The sequence below is a fragment of the Corvus hawaiiensis genome, chromosome 9 (assembly GCF_020740725.1).
Source record: "Corvus hawaiiensis isolate bCorHaw1 chromosome 9, bCorHaw1.pri.cur, whole genome shotgun sequence".
In the NCBI taxonomy this organism is placed as follows: Eukaryota; Metazoa; Chordata; class Aves; order Passeriformes; family Corvidae; genus Corvus; species Corvus hawaiiensis.
This window is the reverse complement of record NC_063221.1, coordinates 24243479-24257715: the sequence shown is the minus strand read 5'-3', so window position 1 is coordinate 24257715 and position 14237 is coordinate 24243479. Positions and strand designations below refer to the sequence as shown.

At 42.2% G+C, this 14237-nt stretch overlaps 1 protein-coding gene across 1 annotated transcript in view; it reads left to right on the top strand.

The window, feature by feature from the left end:
* PIK3R3 (phosphoinositide-3-kinase regulatory subunit 3) overlaps positions 1-13928 on the top strand; it is a 32266-nt gene extending 18338 nt beyond the window's left edge. Inside the window, exons 4-10 of the mRNA XM_048312301.1 lie at positions 813-993; positions 1806-1931; positions 2700-2842; positions 3935-4111; positions 4588-4662; positions 4975-5145; positions 6573-13928. Of these exons, the coding sequence (XP_048168258.1) occupies positions 813-993; positions 1806-1931; positions 2700-2842; positions 3935-4111; positions 4588-4662; positions 4975-5145; positions 6573-6774 (1075 nt within the window). The 3' untranslated portion in view covers positions 6775-13928. The remainder of the gene's footprint in view (positions 1-812; positions 994-1805; positions 1932-2699; positions 2843-3934; positions 4112-4587; positions 4663-4974; positions 5146-6572) is intronic.
* Positions 13929-14237: the final 309 nt, after the last annotated feature.

Here is a 14237-nt window from a genome sequence, read left to right as displayed (position 1 = left end):
TGGGAGTTACTGTGATATGGCAGGTATTTGATCCTGCCATGAAATTCCATTGCCTTAATGGTAGGCTTGTTCCCAAGGGTGTAGTTAAAATTCTGCTTTAACTTCTGCCTCAAAGTTCACAGCCTGTGTGCTAAGGTTTGGCATGATTTGGTTATTTTACTGAATGCAGCTGTCTTTAGGAGGCAAAATTGTAAGTGTGGGAGAAGGACAGGACAGTGTCTAAACAGTCTGTTGCTGGAAAAAAAAAAAGGAAGAAATAAGGACTATATTTGGAGAAACCACTAGAATGTATAAATCTGGATAACATAACGCCCTAAATTTACAACCATCTTGTAATCCTCAAAGGATTTTGTTTAGGTTCATGTATCCTGTATTAGCACCTATAACTCAAAAAGACTTGTTAATAATTGTATAAATCTGTACTCAATTGTATATTATTAGTGACCCTGAATTGCAGGAAATTATGGGTTTGGGTTTTCTTATGGCTCCTTTATTCATCCTTCAGTATCCTCCTTTTCCCTTGCAAAACTTCTGGCAAAGCTAGGATTTAAATACCATAAGCTGGCTTCAGAATGAAAACATAGAAAGAGATTTACTTTGGGCTTTGCTCCTGTTCAAGTAATCAGATGATAATTCTGTGTGTATTGACTCTTAAACTACTTAATACTGCTACTGTGTAAAGAATCACAGGGAAGGTGTGCAGTGTGGAAACCACTTGCCCAGGAATTTCACTGGTGTCTTTGTTAGCAGCCTTAGTTCTGATGAGGGATGGGAGGAACACAATAAAACCTCTGAATGACTGTACTTTACAGGAAGGGTGGCAACAACAAACTGATAAAGATCTACCATCGGGATGGAAAATATGGCTTTTCTGACCCACTGACGTTTAATTCAGTTGTGGAGCTCATTAACCACTACCGCAATGAGTCTCTTGCTCAGTACAACCCAAAGCTCGATGTGAAGTTGATGTACCCCGTGTCCCGGTACCAGCAGGTAAGATCTTCATCAGACCCCAATAACTATTAGTGCAGACAAGAAAAAAAAAATGCAGATGTGTATATAATTCTGGGTTTTCTCTATGAATAGCCTGGTTTGTTTATTTTTTTAACAGGGAAAAAAAAAAAAAGGTGAATTTTCATATTTGGCCTCACTTGGGTCTTCCAAATTGTCTAACCATCTAAGCTACTACATTTTATCAGGTTTCTAGTCTCCATCTGAGCCCAACAGAGAATTGAAACCCTGACATGCAGCAGAGTTGAGCCTCTGAGAAGCCTTTTAATTTCCCCTTGGACCTTTATGAACCCACTGAGCACTGTTCTAGCCAGTGCTACCCGTACGAGTTGTGCAGCTGCTCGCTCTGTGCATAGCCATCTAAATTTTTCAAGAACATTTTTTAAACTTTTATTCAGGAGCCCGAGACGCATTCTTGCATTAAGGAAAAAGAACTGCAGAGCTTCTTGGAGATATAAGAAACAACTCTGATCTTTAGCTTAAGATTCTAAGCAATTTGCTTCCTTCTTTCTTGAATAGGGGATAGCAATCCTGAAAGTAAGGTGTGGTATGTTTTTGGAAGTTTAGTATTTTGGCACAGCTCTTGGTGTCCCGTAGTTCCAGTTCCTACTGTCTGTAAGCTGTGGAACATGTTGCACAAAGAAAGGTGGGTTTTAAACACAGTGTTCTCTAGAAACTGGATTATAAACACGATGCTAGTATCTGTAAAATGCAAATGTGCATAAGAGGACAAATGAATACTCTTAAGGAAAAGCTGCTTTGCTTGAAGACTTAATAGCTCTTTGTATGTGCAGGATCAGTTGGTGAAAGAAGATAATATAGATGCAGTAGGTAAAAAGCTTCAAGAATACCATGCTCAGTATCAGGAAAAGAGCAAAGAGTACGACAAATTGTATGAAGAATATACCAGAACATCACAGGTTGGTTCTGATTTGGCTCTTTGTAGAATCTGTTTCTTGTTTAAAAAGCAAAGAAAATTATTTTAACCTGTTAAGGCTAATAAAGGCAATATAAGGAAAAATCTTAGTAAATTGTGGAATTAGAGACAGGAGGTTTCAGATTTGATGGAGGCAGTGAATATTGCTCGTTGCTGTAAGTCCTAGAGGTGCTGTAAGTTCCTTCGGGCAAGGAAGAAAGAGGAGCTGAACCTTCTGGTATAAGGTAAAGCTGTAGAGAAGGCCAACACTACAAGCTTTACACTGCAGGCTTCTTCCTTGGCTGGTGAATATTTCCAGCTGCCACATGCTGCAGTGAGAATTGTAGAGGGGTTTGTCCAGGTTTTTTGTGAAGTCATATGCAAGTCAGTTACCAGATATTACGCCTTAAGGAAGCGTGAATACGGTATTTGGACTGCTTCTTGTAAAATAAGATAGTTCATCTATGGGGAGGAGGTTTGCTGGCAGTCTTCCTGCAAACTAAGATGGAAAATACGACTAAAATATTTGAGGGGTTTGCAGCCTAATCGAGAGCATCGTGTAGGAGAGGAGGATAGACTTACGGGAAGTAAGTCTGCCTGGTTCTTTCCTGACCCTACTCAGACATTTGACTGAATTTAAAGCTGATTAATCCCATTTTGACTTAGTGGGGGGAGAAAAGATCATCGTCTCAGTCAGTTTAGGGAACATGACTGAGTCTTGCATTGTCATCTTTATTATGAACAAATGATGAAGGGCTCTTTCCTTACGTAGGAAATTCAGATGAAGAGGACTGCAATCGAAGCATTTAATGAAACAATTAAGATATTTGAGGAACAGTGCCACTCACAAGAGCGATACAGCAAAGAATACATCGAGCGATTCCGCAGGGAGGGGAATGACAAAGAAATTGAACGGTGAGCTCTCGGGTCGCGTTTGCTTACCTGGAAGAACTGGTGCCCACACTGACACTGACATTACAGCATCATATAAACCACTTTGGAAGCTCAGTGTTTTCTAAGACCTTCCCTCAAGGTATCTCACCTTTCAGTAAAGCTCTCTCCTCTCAAGGAATTGCGGAACTGGGAAATCTCTGGATTATCCTCTCTTAACTTCAGTAAATCAAGATACTTCTTATCCTCTCTTAACTTCAGTAAATCAGAGGACCAGGAAAGAACAGGAAATAATTATTTAATTTGCTTATCCCATTTCTATTTGGATTTGCTCAGAATATAATTCAGAGAAATCTTTACTTGCAAACTGTGAAATGTACATATATCTGGTGAATCTCATTGTCCATGGTTGGTTTTAGTCGCTTTCAAAGAAGATCAATAGTAGCTGTCATCTAACAAATTCAGTAAGGACCTGGTTTGAAACTGCCCTTCTGAGAGGGTATTAGCAGAAAAGGCTGGATCTAGGCCTTTGAAGAAAGGCCAGGTATAATGCCTAAGTTGATGTAGTGCTTTATGAACCAGCTGAGGGAGGTTTCTGGACCAGAAACAGTTACCTGTAACAATCTCACTATGCAACTGTGGTGCTTCATTCTTAGTAAAGACAATTAACAAGCAAAAGATGTAATTTTCCTGAATCTCTCAAAACCTGCAAACTAACCTTGAATGAAGAGACAGGCAGCATTACTTCCTGGTAGCTCTTGATAGTAATTGAAGTCTGCATTTGAAATCTTGCTACTGCTGATACCTGTGGTGGGCTCACATAACTGATAGAACAAAAACTGAATCTGACAGTGAAGGAGGAATCTGTTCTAGCTTACCTTCCTACAGATAATTTCTTCCTGCATCTCTGCTAGAAGGAAATATATTAAGGTAAACTGAAGGCCCTCTGGCAAGAAGTCTTTCCTGTCACTCTTACAGTAATTTTCATGTAAGGATGAGGTGTTCAGAGAGAGGAGCTGCTGTTACAGTAGTCCTTGTGATACTCTTCTGTAAGTGCTACCACTAGGTTCAGTCCTTCTGGACTGGCTTGACCTCTTCTCTCATACTCATTTGCAGGATAATGATGAACTACGAAAAATTAAAATCACGCTTGGGTGAGATCCATGACAGTAAAATGCGCCTGGAACAAGACTTGAAGAAACAAGCTCTGGACAACAGGGAGACTGATAAGAAAATGAACAGTATCAAGCCTGACCTAATTCAGCTCCGCAAAATCAGAGATCAGTATCTTGTGTAAGTAAGCCTGACCCATACCTCAGAATAGTGTCTCTGATGAATCTGATTAATGGCTGTTTCCATCAGGATAATGAGAATTTAATTTTCTTTTCATAACCAAAGTTCTGTTAGTGCTAAGGTGCTACGGTCTGGCGGGGGATATCTGAGTGCTGCTTGGCCTCTTCATGACTTCATTATTTAAAGAGCTAGCCACAACTAGGTGCACATTCTGCAACTCCTGTAAAGAAAAAATTTAAGAAAAATTAGTTATAAACAAAACCTGTGCCTGCTAATTCAACAGGTGTTAGTACTTTTTTTGTTAGGTGTCTCAGATGTTGCTTATACCCACACTTGATTTCACCACCACTGTTACCCAGCTCTTAATGTCCCTGGGCTGGACACAGACTGTCTTGTGTCTGAGCTTCAGCTTGCTCACTATGAAAACCCATACACATGCTCTGAAGTAATGTATTAATGTTCTCTTCTTCTGGCAGATGGCTCAATCACAAGGGGGTGAGACAGAAGCGAATAAATGACTGGCTGGGGATCAAAAATGAAAATATTGACGAGTAAGTGTCACTATACATATGATTTTATTGAGAAGTTTTCCATTAATAAGTGTTTTTTCTTGTGGGGTTGGTAACAAAAGCCACCAGTTTCTCAATAAAGGACTGGAGCCATGGTGATGTCATGTGAGGCAGCAGCTCTGCTGAAACATGTAGGATTAAAATCAAGATCTAAGTGGAAGCCTTTAATATATGTTCCCTAGGAGCCTGACCTCCCAATTTGGGCAATTCTGGTATTTCTTGGTATGATTTCTGCAAAAGTAACTGCTTATTAACTCCTTTACTGATCACTAGTTAATAAATTTATCCTCTCAGCACATACTTTGTGAATGAAGAAGATGAAAACCTGCCACATCATGATGAGAAAACTTGGTTTGTTGGGGATCTCAACCGTATCCAAGCAGAAGACTTGCTCTGTGGGAAACCTGATGGAGCATTTTTAATTCGCGAGAGTAGCAAGAAAGGATGTTATGCTTGTTCTGTGGTGTAAGTCTGTTTTCCTTTTTGTTCTAACTACTCAATTCATAAATCTCTACCAAAGCTCTTTATTTTGGAGAACAAAAGCCAGGCCTAGCTTAGGCCTACCCATTGGAATGTGTTGCATGTTTGCAGGAAGACCGGCATGGTAAAAGCTTTGTAACAAAAATGTGCTTTGAATGTGCAATAACTGTAGTCCTGCAACCTCTGCAGTTCCCACAGTAGTTAGTACAAAATTCTGAAGTATCCCAACTTGAAGCTCTGTAGTCTATAAGCAAATTAGGGCCTAATTCTCCCATATTCTTCCCTGCTAAGAGACACATGGGAAGAAATAAAGTGGGGCTGTAAAGGTGTGGCATCCTCTGTTCTCATTTTCATGTCCAACTCTAGATCTTTCTCTTGTATTTGTAAGGTAATGGTGATGCTTCACAGGATTACTTGTGAGCAGTAGTTTTGATGACATTCACACAGCCTTGCATTGATTTCTTGTATTTCACTTCATTTTATGCTGGTGTAAGGAAGGTCAGAAATACTCTGACTCCATTATCTAAAAATCCTTCAAGCCTGTCCTGGAGTCCAAAATGGCTTTCAGTGATTTATTTCACATGAGGTTAATTGCTTCTGAGCACAAGTCTGAGAAATGAATATATGAAGGTTTAGCACCTCAAGATAACTGAAGATTGTAGTATCTGCTGTGTTCAGTGTTCAGTTCATTGCAGTCACTCAAGTGTTGGGTACATCAGATGCTTCTGTTTGGTTGGGATCGTGCTACAGGCTCGCAAAGGGGTGGCGTAAAGTAACCTGCTCCTACATGTGACTGGGATTATAACAGGCTCCAGGACAGGGATTACATAATACCTGATCTTTCTGGCAGATAAGTTTTTCTAGCAGCTTTGGAATCGCTGTGTTCCAGTAGCTGCTTTGCCAAGTTAGAGACTCGGTCGCTATGGCTTCAGATAATGAATCAGCTTGAACCCTTCCCATGCTTAACATTAAAAAATACATATGGAAGTTTAGCACTGTGTTTCATGGAATACTTTGTAGGTCCTGATAATTTGTGGGTTTTGGTTTCTTTGCTTAGTGGAAAGGTTTCTAGGTAAGTTGAGCACAAAGTCATTGCTGACTTCGGGTGCTTATCTTCTTGGTTCAGCTCTTGACTTTTTTTCCAAGGAACATTTGGAGAACAATGTAGTAGGGAATTGTGCTGCTGGGATGGAAGAGCCCTCTTATGTGGATTATTATGCAAGAGTGTTTAATCGCATGCCCTGAAGCACTGTTTCTTCACAGACTATATTAATCTCCTCCACTTGCATCTACTGGGTCCTCCATTATGTAATCCAGTGACTGGCGGAGTTGCTGCATTAGTTAATTGTTAATAGACTGTCACTTTGAGTTTGTCCTTTTACATTAAACTCTCCTCTTTCCTTCCCTTGCAGAGCTGATGGAGAGGTGAAACACTGTGTGATCTACAGCACTCCAAGAGGTTATGGGTTTGCAGAACCGTACAACCTGTACAGCACACTTAAGGATTTGGTTCTTCATTACCAGCAGACATCCCTTGTCCAACACAATGATTCCCTAAATGTCAGGCTTGCCTATCCTGTCTACGCACAGATGCCCCCCTCTCTCTGCAGGTAAATTTTGGGGAGGAGGAAAGCGTTGGCTATCTTGGATTCTTTTCTACGATTTTTATTAGAACTCGGAGGGCATTCTTTCTCCTTAGACTGCTTGTTTTGCACAAGAAGTGATTCTGCGAATGTGAATCAAAAAGAGGCCTAGCAGCAACAAGACGACAACTTGGGTGTAGGTGTCCTGGTGCTACCTTAAAAGCTCAGCTGTGCTTTTACACCGATACTTTTGTTTCCTTATGAGGGGAATAAACTCAACGCAACGCATATGAAAATACTGGAAGCAAAGCATCATTTTATGGAGATGATTTTTTGCCAGGCACCTTCAGTGGAACTTCTAATTGGATTTTGTTTTCTCTTGTTCTAGTAGACACAATTTGAAGCCTCTACCCGAGGCACTGGTAATGTCTTTCAGTCTTAAACTCCCAACAAACTAGAGGGGAAACTCTGCCACAGCAATTCTTCTCTGCTAATTTTAGCAGCTTCACTGCGATTCAGCCGGACTTCCAAAAGAGGGCTTGTCTTGAGGTAGCATGGAATTTGGTGAGAGAAGACCAAAGGAATTATGGGGAAGTTTCAGGTTTTTATTTAAATGGAAAAATGCTTGTAAAAGGAAAGTTGCTTTATTTTTTTGCCAACAGTAACAAAGTTTTGGTTTCAATGGCACTGCAGGTCTTTGCTTAAAGGAAACATAACCAAATTGAACACGCCAAAACTTTGTTCGTTGCTAGATCGAGCACTTACGGGGGAGGTTGCATTAGCATCCGCACATACTTTCTACACCAAAACTTGAAACAAATAAAAGGAAAAGCTAAACATTGTGTGTCTTCAAAACACTAAATTTGTCTGATCTGATGTAATTGCTCACTCTCCTCTTTCTTCACCCCCTCTCCCTCCCATTCCTCAGCTTGGGTTTCTGTTTTCAGATTTTTAATGATACTGTGCTTCAGAATGTAAACCAGAATGAAGCTTGCACTCGCCTGCTGCAGGTCTCTTGCTGAACAGTGACAGACTCTTGTAACACTTGATTTTGGTACAGAAGAGGTCGGTGTAATCAAATGCTTCTGGATGGCTTATTGTACCAAATTGTTTGGTGGGGTATAGTCACTTCCAGTTGTAAGAAGTGAGCATGCTAATCCTAGATCTCCTCTGATTTGTTCTTTGCAAACTGGGTTATGAACTCTCACACCACTGCAGCCAAGCAAGATTTTACCCTGGTATAATCTAAATTCCCTTGTAGTTATTTTAGACATGATGCAAAACAGATGAAGGGAAGAGAGCCATACTCCTCAGTTACTGGATGTCTGGTACCATCCTTTGGCAAGGGCTGCTGTCAAATACTGGAGTGGGTAGTCCTGGGCTTCATCAACTACAGCAATCATCAAATAAATCCCTCCCTGGAAAGTGTACAAAGCAGCTTATTTCCATTCCTTAAGCTTCTAAAATGAAAAAGAGCTAAGTTTGGCAAAGCGAACCACTTGGCATCAAAGCACAACTGGCAAAGCAATTGTTCAGTGTGCAACCTTGAAAGTTACTTTTGTTCCCATTACTGGAAGCGTTTCCCTTGCAATGCACCCATTGTGCAGGACAGGAAGCAGACAGTCATGCAGGTCTGAGAATGCTGGAGACCCGTTTCTGACCCTGGGGCTGATTTCCTGTTCAAATGGCTTTTTTCTGTAATGCCTGGGCAGTAGTGCCAGGCTTGTTGATGTATAATGTTTACACTAGAAGTATTATTTCCCTGAATGTCTTGAATTCACAAGTAGGGAAGTGACAAAGCTGGAGCACTGACAGCCATTGCAGGAAGGGTAGTCTGGTTCCCTGGCATGCCATGACATTTTTTATTTTGCACTAATGACCCTGACGCATCCCAGACACTTCCTAATTGGCCAGAGTGCAATCTTCAGGCAAGGAATTGTGTAGATGCCACTTTTCTCATTTAAATGATACCCTAAAAAGCTTAACCAAAACTGTGTGAGAGAAGAATAAAATTCACATAAGCTGCTATGTCAAAATGAACCACATCTGCTTGGGTGTCTCTCCTACTTCCCCAGGAAAAAAGGAAAAATGAGACATAGCCTTTGCTGTTAGTGGAAATCTTGAATGGTTTCCTCAGTGGTCTGTGGACATGGAATTTTTTCTTTATAAAGAAACTTGCCTCTACATCTTGGCTAATTTGCAGTTCTAATCTGGTAGCTGTACAGCTGCCATTCTCACACTTCTTGGGCATCTAGCATTCCCTTGATGCTGGGCTGCAACCAAATGCCCGATGAGGGAAATCAGTTCAAAGGCACAAATGATAGCCGGGTGCCTCGTGCCTGTGGAAAAGCCTGTGTGAGAGGAGTGTCTGCTTGTTTTCCCTGCCCTTGTGAGCTCTCTGCACTCTCTTACTGACAGTGTTAACATTTGAGGCTGATGAGGCCCATATATCTGATCCCTGCTTTCATGACAGAGATAACCTGGCCAAAGTGTTTCACATCTGCCCCAGTTTCAGGTAGGGCTCAGTTTTGTTTTAAACAGGCACAGATCTGCTTCCAGGCTCGTAAATCCTGGCACACCCTCACAGTCCTGACAGCAGCAGGATAGCAGAGCAGGGCTGTCTGAAGTCTCTCTCTAGTGGAATCTGATTGATCCTGTGAGGTCTTGGTCCAGGCTCCAGCCCTGGCTTTGCCAAGGTAAATACAGTGTGATTCCATTAGCATCTGTGAAGGTAGCTTGGCTTTATCGTGGTGTGAATGAGTTGGGACTCTTGGCCCCTTGCTCCCCAAGATCTTTTTGCTGATCACAGGTGATGTATTTGCTGTGAATGATGGACCCAGAGCCAATAAGCCATCCTGAAGTGTTCTTTGAAGTTCTGTTTTGCCCAAACCTTCAGACCAGGGCTATGGGCGGACTAAGCCTGCATTCCTTGTACTGGCTCCATTACTCTGAGCAGTCTCCCTGGGGCTGTTTTGCCACTGTATCTCTCTGTGTTTGGTTTAGGCACCTGAAGTCCCAGCTGCTGCCATTGTTCCCCGTTGATTTGCATGTGTCACTGCACAGATTCGTTTTACAACTATTTTGCACTCACAAAGCAAATGAAAATTGGTATAAAATCAACTGGTATGATCTATGGGGCAAGGGCTTGGTCCTGCACCTCTCATTGTGCTTGGCCTAATTCTGTTTGCTCAGTAGCATTAGACCTGTGAGAAAACCCACAGCTTCCAGAAGCTGTTCTACACTTGCATGACTGAGAAATCAGAAATGGGCCTGTGAAGTGCAGGATTACACCCCAGGATGAAAAGCAGCTGTTAAGCCTGAAACAAATACAGGAAGTGTGAACATGGAGGCAAAACAAAGAAACTCAAGTTCTTTTAAAACAGTAAGATGTGAGAAGGTTTTAATTTTAAGAGTCAGAACATCAGGAGGAAAGGGGGAAGTAACCTCACTGTTGTAGCAGCCATCTGGTACCAGGCTGCAGTTAGAGGAGCATTGATCTCATTGACCCACATTGTATTAAATATATATGTAGAGATAAATAAATAACTTTTGCACAGTGTTAAATGGGGGAAAGGGGGAGGGGATGCTGAAACTCGAATATGCACAGTTTCTTCTAATCTGTTTTGAAGTATATTTGCAGGGAATTAGGGGTGATTCAGTATTTTGTATTGGTATGGATGGAAATCAGGTCTGCTTCCACAGTTGCCATTGGCCCCATTGTGTCAGCCACGAGTGCCATGTTTTTGAAGTTAGTAAGTTATCAATCTTTTCCCACTACTTCCTTTATTGATTACAAGTAACCTGAGCATGGGAAGAACCTAGGAACAGAGGGATGTCCAACAGATGCTTCACTAGTGTGTGGAGCAGTAATGTGTGATTGTCCACCTTCTGATACTGGAGTGCTCTAGTTTTGGGGGTTGTATTTGGGTTTTTATTTCATTCTCATCAGCGGTGAAGTGAGTTGCTGCTTTGCACCGTTGGTAGTTGCAATCTAGAGTTATATCCAGTACAGCCCTCTGTCTTATGCCAAAAATAAAATGCTCTTTCCCCACTCATCTCTCTTGACGTGGCAGATGTTCAAGAAATTTTCCATTTAATGTGATGGGCCTGATTCTTTTCTCGCTGACACTAGTGTTAGCAAGCCTTCCACAACCAAAATCAACCATTCCCAGGAAAAAAACTTGCATTTACTCATAACTGAATTCTAGTCACAGCAGGGCAAAAATCAAAGTTTTTCCCTCGCAAAGCCAGGCAACTGTAATGGGACTGTGGAAATGAATGTTGACACTTAGTGCTGTTTTGGGGAGGACAGGAGAAGGAGGAGGGTCTTGGTTGCCCCAAATCCTGGGCTCTCTGCAGGCGTGGCACCATGTCTGTAACTGAACGCTGTGGCTGTTTAAAACAGCAGAATTGCTATAGGAGTGTCACACTTTAAGTTTGGAAAAGCCCCTTATTTGGTACTTGAACAATCTTGCTTCTGTTTTTGAATGTCTGTTTATTTTTTATTTTTTGTTACACTAACAGGGAGTAAAAATCTGAAATGTTAGTGAGTCTTGTATGCTTGCTGCATTGTGCAGACATGAAACAGGTACTGCTTGTGGATCAGGAGGGGTAAGAGACAGGTTCAAAATGCAGTTTTACAAAGCACTATGATGGGTTGGGGGTTGTTTTGTTTAGACCATGTTTAAAATCAAGTTTTCTTAGGTGTAGTTTCCTTATAGTTGATTTGCAACCTCTGCTTTTGCAATAGCAAAATCAAAATAACATTCCCGAAGAGCAAAAATGCTGTAAGGGGAGGGGGGTCAGGCTTGCTCAAATCCAGCATTCAAAGCAAATAGCTTTAGTGGAGAGGAAGGATCAGCACCCTAAAGCATCCCTCTGGTTGTAGTTTGATGAAGCAGGAGACAGACCATGAAGCAGAAACCTCTGCTTGGAACCACGAAAATAAGAGGAGATGCCAGAGCAGACCCTTCCCTTTGGAATTACCAGTTGTACTCTCCTTAAATGCACATGCAGGAGAGGGTTTAAGGAATTGATGTAAGTCCTTGAGGAGCTGCTGCCCTTTCTGTATGGGAAGGGAACTTGCACTGCTGATCCCCTTGTTTCCCTTGGCACACGAGCAGCCGGGAGAAGGGAAGGACCAGCACAAAGAAGCGCCGGCCTGTTTGTCAGGCAGCTCGGCCAGTTCAGCCCTGCGTGAGCAGCAGCTTTGGACGGGGTTACATGAAGCTTGGCCAACATTTTTGTGAATCTTGCATTCTGTGGGCAGAAATACTTTCCACCAAATGGGAAGGGGAAAAAAAAAAAATCTCTTGAAATCTTTTCAGTTCCTTCCTGTTTGTTCAAAGGGGCAGATTGGGAGCTTTAGCTTGTTAACTGTTCAGATGATGACAGTGCTTGAAGTGCTGGTCTTTGGGGCTGGCTCCATATAATTGATGCAGAATTTGCATTTTTTAAATTGCTATTGGCATAGACTCACCGTATTTTATGACTAGACTGGCCATTTGTTCTGAAGTTTGCCTTTAAAAAATGTAATATGAGCTTCAGAGGCAAGGGGAAAAAAGTGAGACAGGTCCTTTTTAATAGAAAAAAACGCTTCGTTGATCAACCTGTATTAGAGAAAGCAGCTTTAGTTTGATGCCCCCCTCCACCGCCTTCCCTTGGGATTGCATCTGTGAGATCGGCATTGGCAAATGAGGGGAGGGATATTTCCCCCTGTATCCAGCAACGCCGTTCCCATGCACTTTCCAAGTGCTTGTAGCAAGAGGCTCGGGATCGTTTGGAGAAAGTTACTGCATCCAAAGACAAAAGAAAAGGTCTCTAAGGGTGACAGTCACCCCCAGCAGGGGTTGTAGGATGCTGGGGCCGGCCCCGAGCTGCCCCCGGGTCTCTGTTGGCTGCAGGGCGGGGCTCACCTTCAGTCGGCTGGGTCGGGGTTTTGATCTGTTTTGTTTTCGTGAGTGACTTCTACATCCAACAAAGATCTGTTTGATGAAAACCTGTTAATTTTGTATATCTGGCTGTTTATTGCACCATGGGATTGTAATGGTCTGCATCATCCGTGTGTGTGTGCGCGTGCGTGTGTGTGTATATGTACTGTATGTATATAGATATATGTAAAATATATTCACGTACACCTTTATATGCATTAGCTGTAAGTGGCACTGCCCCTTAAAAATAAAACAAAACTCACCGTTAGCACATTCTGCCACGTGGTCAGGCAGAATTGGGTTGGTTTTTTTGTCAAATGAAAAGGAGTTTATTGTGTTCATCTTGCATATGTGCTTCTGAAATGCTGAACTCTGGATTTCCTCGGGGGGGTTGCTACTATATTTGTAAACAGAGTTGATTTGGGGTGTTACTTACTCTGGGACAAAGTGTTCAACCGTGTCCCAAGCAAAGGCTTAGCAAAAGAAACCCCTCTTGCTCTCCTGTGAGACGCAGTGATTGTTTGCACGTTTCAGTGGCCCCTCAGTGCCCCCTGTCCAGAGCTGATGTGCAATGGGTGGTGTTGGTGCGTGTCCCTTTGTGAGTGGACTCTTTGTACAAGGTGTGGTTCAATGTAAAGCATGAGTGGGTGTTTGATCTTGTGTCGAGGGCTGAAATAACAGCACACTCCTTTGTACAACCTTTGCATCAATGTTTCTGCTTTTCTTTGACTTCTATTTTCTTTAAGGGAAACTGCATCTGTTAAGAACCTGCTTCTCCAGAAGCTATTGAATTATTTTGTTTTCCAGATGAATTCCAGCATGTAACTTTGGTACTCTTGTTTGTTATTTGTGTAAAATCTGTTCTTCTGTCGTTTATGGTGTAGTCGGGGAGGGGGGTGGGGGGAAGAAAAGAAAAAAAAAAAAAGGAATTCATGTAGTTTAACTTTTAAAGAAAAGAAACAAACTGCTTCATAAGGAAACCAAGTGTATGTTAGTGTTTTCTGACAAGTCATCCTGTAGTTTCTAGCTCAGTAATGCAACACTGTACTTGTCACCGGGTGTGTTACAATTTTGCTGTACTTTCTTTTACTAGATGGTTGGGCTTTTAAATCCCAGACACTAAGCATCCTGGGCCTACTTGCTCTAGATCAAAAAAAATGCAATAAAAAAAAGATTGCAATAAAGCACATTGACATGTAATGTTTTAGAAGGATGTACTGACAGCTGTTTCTAATAAATTCCGAACTGCAGCGTGGTCAGGCTGCCGTGGTGTAGCTGTGTCTGTCTCCCAGCCAAGGCCATGGGCATCATCTTGAACAGAAGCAGAGGTCTTGCAGAGGTCTGATTTCCTCTAGGCTGGAGAGAAAGCCCCTCCTGGGGCTGGGAGGAGGGAGGACTACACGTAGCACACGCACGTTCCTTAATGGAACCTTCCCTGCGTTCCTTTCACAGTGTCTTCCGAGGGAGCAGGAGCCATCAGCAGTGTTCTTGCATGGCTCACTGCTTCCTCTGCCATCAGGGAAAGCCACATTTGGTGATGCCACTGTTGGTGCTGGGGAGAGAG